The following is a 6,415-nucleotide window of genomic DNA, read 5'->3' as shown; positions in this document are numbered from 1 at the left end:
AGTTTTTTTTTTTTTTTTTTTTAAATGGCTAGAATCAAATTTCAACCATGAATTACAAGTGATAAAAACAAATCATTGTTTTACCTATAAAAAAATTATGGTTTTAAAGATCAACCAGAAAAAGTCATCGTGTTCGATAGCACGAAACAATTGCCATAACCTGCTACGGCCATCCCCATCAAAGTTCTTTGGTCATTAAAAACTAAACATTCAAAAAGTAAACAACACCATCAAAACAACCCAGTTTGATCTTTCAATGTAACTAATCAAAATGGCAAACTTGATACAAATAGTTTGAAAGTTTAAGGTACAGGACCAGCCTCATATTGAAATACATCAGCAACATCGCTAGACAACTAAGAAAAGCACAATCACATACAAGTGAAAGCTCAAAAGAATTATTATCAAGTAAAAAACCCAAGATCTGCTAATCCTCTTATGGATCTGCATTCTGCACTCGCCATAAAGGGACCAAACCCATTTCAATTATCGTGACCACAACTCCAAATTCGTTGTAGAAACTTCGTGTAAATCTCCTGACATACATTCAATTTCCTCCCTCATGTTGGATTACCAAGCCGAAGAGTTGACCCAAAGATGCAAGTCTGTTTGGTACTCTTGAATAGAAAAGGGTAGTGGTCAGGGGTATAGTATTTTTGTTCCGTTCGTATTGAAATACCCTTTTGACATATATAGAAGAGGATGATGTGAGGCAACGTCATGAAATCCATTTGGCTAAATCACTGCATCAAAACAAATCAAGCTAAGTTGAGGAAAACAGATAAGTAAAGGACCCAAAAATATAGAATGAAGGACCCACCGTTTCCAAGGACCTAGGGTTTGTTGGAGATGGAACAACACAAGCCGGACTTTGTTCCATTGGAATATTAACTTCACAAGGCTGAATTTCCGAGAAATCGCTTCTCAATGAACGGTAAACTTCTGACTCCGTGGAAGCGGATACATTTGTAGGTCCTTTACCCATTACTAATAGAGCTGTCTTGATATTTACTCCACTTGTTCCATCGGTGGCACCACCACCTGACTATTAGAATCCCAATAAAGATTCAGCAAACAATTCCAAGATTGAAAAAGGAATTTATAGTCTTGGGAAATAAGAATGTTATGGTCATCCAACAGTAATGGACGTGATTGAACGATTGTAACCATATGATCTATTGTACTCATTTGGATGTCAACTAACATATCGAAAATAATCAAGGAAAAATTCCTTATAAACAAATGGTTTCAATCCCAATCACGCCTATTTTCAGTAGACAATGTTTTATAGTCTACTGACCGAATGAAGACCTCGGATTTCACCCCTAGTGTAATAAAACCTAGAAAATTGTTGGGCAAATAGAGAAAGATGCCACATTCATACGCTATGTAGGTCTTTGATGTGTACAATAATGATTGTTATGTCGTCTGTTCGATTTTCATGCTCTAACCATAGCCTATATGATTCTCCAGCAATGGCTGCACATGCATCCCGAGGATCTGAATATCTCACCACCTGCATAAAAAAGGGATGTAATTTCAACAATCCAGACAATGGTTAAGGGGAAACAGCAAATGAAAATAACTACCATTCTTCGATAGATGGCGAGTATCCATGGGGTTTCTACAGAAGGTAAAATACAGATCAGTCCCTCCACAAGAAGAAATCATATGGAATATAAGTTATAAACATGAACCCCTACGCATCGGTAACAGAAAATTTAAGAAAGTGATTTTTAAAGGAAATTGACCAAAAATAGGCCATTTTTTATGGGTAAAATTTGTTTAATTCAAAAAGGGGCAGCAGCAGACCAAGAGTAAACCCGTAAAGGAAGCGGCCCAAGAGTAAAAAACACAAAGGACAGGATACTAAGAGAGCGATAAAGCCCATACAGTTTCAATTGAATCCTTCTAATTAACTCCTCCGGTCCAAGTACGATGTCATCAAACCACATGCCCTTCAATGAAGACCACTTGGACAGTAAGGCTTTGATCATTTTTTTGATAAGCAGGTGAAGGCAGGGCTTGATCTCAGATTTTTACCACCCCATGAAGGCATGGCTCACTATGGAGATTTTTAACAAATAAAAATTGCCACAATGGAAGGAATGGGAGCATCCCCTATAGAGGATTCTTGCAGGAAAGTGGGGTGGTTAGAGTAATTTAGGTGCCTGTAGAAGAGATTGAATCAAAAGCTTCAACAGCTCACATCACCTTAGAAGTGTAGTGTCATCAAACGAAGTCTATCCAACAACACTGCCATGATATATGTTTCAAGTCATTAAGATTTCCTCTCCAACTGAAGTTCTAATAAATTCTCAACAACACATTATGATCAGGCCCAAAATAATGGATCATCACCACGCCCAAAAAAATCCTCTTGACAATCTAACAGAAATACCACACCCGAGTTTAAATCAATTACCCCCAATAAACAAATGTGGGTATTGGACATGCCTTTCAAAATGCAAGAAACAACATTCTAGGGGTATTTAAGTATCTTATAAAGTAGAGATTTTCTTTGTTTTTCTCTTCACTTTCAGATTCCTACTAGTAATCCAAGATGTAATCCCGGACATGATGAAGACAAAAATAAGGAGTTTTTCTCATTTTCGTACTTGATTTAGTTCTGAATTTTCTTATCTTTTGATTTTATTATGCTTAAATATCTGGAATAGGAAATCACTTATTATTTCTGTTAATATAACTCGTTGAATTCTTGTATAGTAGAAACGGAGGGAAACAACTAGGACTGTTGATATGTGCTTGATGTTAAGGATCTGGACGTTCTAAAAAGGATTGTCATCCTTGTGCCTAGGATCCAGGGAGGATAGTAAATCAGTGTCTACTGAATGAGTCTTGAGTTAGGGTAGATATTCGAAAGGGGAATCAAATTAGTGGTTGGAAAGGGTCGAATAATTTGATATATGATTCTTTGGAACAAAACAAGGAATGACCTTTCAGATGTAATCAAAGAGGTATTCTTTTGCTCTCTTTTTCCCTATTGGAAATATCTCTGTTATTTGAATGGAATACTTTGAGAAGTATAGAATTTATTAGAGAAAGAAAAGGAGGTCGATAGACCTAATCTACAATAAAAGAGAGAAAATAAAAGTAAAAAAGAAGAGAAAAATTCATGAAATATTTATTTCAAATCTCGGAATGAGCTTTCCAAATCATCTGACAACTTTCCAATCAGATATCTGAGTATATACTATATAGGACCAGTAAGATTAGAGATCATGTACATCTTTTCCAGGAATCTGTTTGATATGGCTTCCAACAAATCTTGATCCTTAATAGTTGGCCACATGATTTAGAGGGCCCACCACTCAGGCCCACATCACTCATTGAAATGGGTAAATATATACTCAATTATGTGCATGACAACTACAAGATACCCACTCTTTTATTACCATTGCTTCCTCAATGTTCAAAATAATATATTTCAAGTTACTAAGATGTGTATGGCAGTGGACACATAAGTTAATCAAAATGAAATTTTCCATATTTTTTAGTACTGAATTGTACTTCTCTTAATTAATATAAGTTTTTTCCATGCATTTTATATAAACTACAACTTTTCTCACACTAGCATGTCTTTTTTTTTATCGATAAAGATAATTTTATTGAGAAAAACAAAAACAAGGGGGTCGAGAAGACCCACCCAATACAAAGAGAAGAAGGGAAACAAAGAGAGCAAGACACGACAAAAAACAAAAAAACGACACACGACCAACAGTTACTCTTGCACATAGTTGGGGAAGAATGCTATAATATCTCACTTGGTGATATTAGAGTTAATTTTAGTGTTTATGACTTCAATTCTATTGCATGTCACTGAATTTTCTGCATCCACTCTCCCAATTTGGCAATATATTAATTGAATTGGTCAGAGAGAGATTTAGTATTTTTTTTTTTGTTTGGGGGGGAGGGCGGGCGGGGACAAGATATGAAAAAATGTTCCAAATATAAAATTAGAGAAATATATCTTACATAAAGAGAACCTAAAACTTGGGTAGTGAACAACAAATTACTGGTTTTAAAAAAGAAAAAATAGCAATATATTTCCCATAACAATATTCAATATCAGAGACAAAAACCAAACAAATAGTAAATAATTTGCTACTTTTATCTCTGCTAGAAAGTTATAATGGGCCTTACCATATTGATGACAGCTTGGCTGGAAAGGAATTCAAAAACCCCATCACTCGCAACCACAAAGAACAAATGATTCGGAGAGAGCTGAACCATCGATACCTCAGGAACAGCAACAACACCAATCTTCTCAGCCGTATTATCTCCCACACTCCTCGTAAACGCAGTCCCGGGGTACATTCCATTCTGTACCCACAATCTTGGCGGATCGCCTCCATCATTCTCTTCATTACCCCAGTTCTGAATATCGGGATCCTTAAGCCCTTCGACCTGATCGACACTCAAAACCCTAGCACCACAAAGTTTCACTCTCTCATATTCATCCTTTCTAAATGGTGTCTGATCATACGAAAGGTCCTCCGCAATAACACGGTTCCCACACTTCACAGCAATCACAGACCTAGAATCACCCACATTCGCAACGAAAAGGGTGTCCCCAATAACAAGAACGGTGATTGCAGTTGTACCACTCATAGTATCGTCTATCTCACTATCGTGAAGTTCAGAATTTGTGGCAAGAAACGCCGAATTATATGCTTTTACAGGATCTTCTGACAATGTAGGATCGTTTGAGAGGATCTCTACAAGTCTATCCCTAACGAAATTCGAACATTGGGTGCCAAATTGACCATGACCATCGAAAACTCCAAAGAAATGGAGATTTGGGTTACCTTGAATTTGTGTTCTAATGCAAAAACTGTCTTGGTTTTCCTTATCAGGGGAGTCGGGGTAGTACCCTCGTTGTGTGAGGACCGAATACTCTAAATGGAAGTTGTGGGAAGGGACTGTGGCAAACTCCAATGATCTCTCGGTGAGTCCGTATTGATGGTTTCCATGGGAATGGACGTTGTTGCCAACATGTGGAACAACTTCTCGACATTCTTGGGGATCCCCATCGGACGAATTAGGGTAAGAGCTACAACACTTTCCATGGATACAACCCATGTTCTTAGGGAAAAAAGAAACACTAACAGCCAGGTTTGAGAGAACCCAAAGAAGAAACAATATCGATTATCGACAAAACAACTGCACTAAACCCCTTGAAAATTTAAATTCATGGAGAAAGTGAAGTTCGGTCAAATGGGTTTTTGTTAAAAATACATTGTGGTGTCAAAAAGAAGGGGTTTTGAAGGAAACCCAAGTCTTGTAAGCAGAATTCAGAATCAAAACCAAAAGAAACCAATACTAATTCAACAAACCCTAGAAAGAAAGAAACAGCCAAACTTCTGTTTTTAGAGAGAAATTCTGATCTGGGTTATCTGTGATAGAACATATTCTGCAGAAATTCCTGAAACCCAAAAGAAAAAACTTACAGAGAGCACAATAAAAGAGCTCCTTTTTGTGAGAATTTCAATTTTTGGATCTGGGTTTCTCCAGACACGAAAATATCTCCATGCAAAGCTAAAAGAGCCCTAAAAAAGCAGCAACAAAAAAATAAAATCTGAGATTAGCTGTTAGAAGTAAAAGAGAGACGGTCTGATGATCACTGAAATGGGGGATTTGTTAGAAGGAAGAGATTCTGTTGGTTTTAAATGGATTTGGGGGGTTTCACAGGAATCCATGTTTCAAGAAAAAACAGTGCATTAGAAGCCAAAACCCCAAGAAATGGAGAAATATAGTTTAGGGTTCTTTGATCTTCGAAGGGAAAGAAAGATTATGAGATTTTGGGTCTGAATGGAACAACACGTAACCCTCTCTCTGCCCTAAGCTCTGGACAGTTTTCCTGTTGGTTTCAAAAGGACTGTTGGGGCTGGAGGCATGATTTTTAAACTGACAAATAGATTTCAATATAATTAAAATATATATATTTATATTTCAAAAACAATTATTAATTATTATTTGATAATTGACTCACAAAATATTATTTATAATAATCACATACACTATAAATATTTTGAAAAAAATTCAAAATTGAATCATTATTAACATAAAATAATTATGTTCTTCTTCTCTTTAAATTTGTTCTATGTTATTTTAGAACACAATAATGTAACGTAATGTTCTTCATTTATAGGATAATTTTATGAGATTTTAATTATTTTCTTGATGAATTCGTGTTCAAAAGATTTTTATTCATATCTCTAGTCAATCATATACTTCATCAACATACACGCAAGATAAAATGGCATTTGAACTTATACAAAATTAAATTGCATTTGATGTTACAGAAACAAAGAGGAGAAATAGATCGATACCATATATGTTGGAAGACTTTGTTTACACAAGGATGAGATCGAAGATAGAGACTAATTTTGGT

General features: G+C 35.9%; 1 protein-coding gene across 1 annotated transcript; it reads right to left on the bottom strand.

Moving 5' to 3' along the window:
* Positions 1 to 230: 230 nt before the first annotated feature.
* Positions 231 to 5,931, bottom strand: LOC147404517 (putative protein phosphatase 2C 35). Its single transcript, XM_086440522.1, has 4 exons — positions 4,165 to 5,931; positions 1,385 to 1,516; positions 821 to 1,045; positions 231 to 743 (listed from the first exon to the last, which is right to left on the bottom strand). Exons 1-4 carry the CDS (start codon positions 5,101 to 5,103, stop codon positions 741 to 743), a joined length of 1,299 nt encoding a protein of 432 aa, XP_086296648.1. The 5' UTR covers positions 5,104 to 5,931; the 3' UTR covers positions 231 to 740.
* Positions 5,932 to 6,415: the final 484 nt, after the last annotated feature.

The sequence above is a fragment of the Akebia trifoliata genome, chromosome 4 (assembly GCF_017979445.1).
Source record: "Akebia trifoliata isolate Shusen 1 chromosome 4, ASM1797944v1, whole genome shotgun sequence".
Lineage (NCBI taxonomy): Eukaryota > Viridiplantae > Streptophyta > Magnoliopsida > Ranunculales > Lardizabalaceae > Akebia > Akebia trifoliata.
The sequence above is the reverse complement of the archived record's forward strand: the minus strand, read 5'-3'. Positions and strand labels throughout refer to the sequence as shown.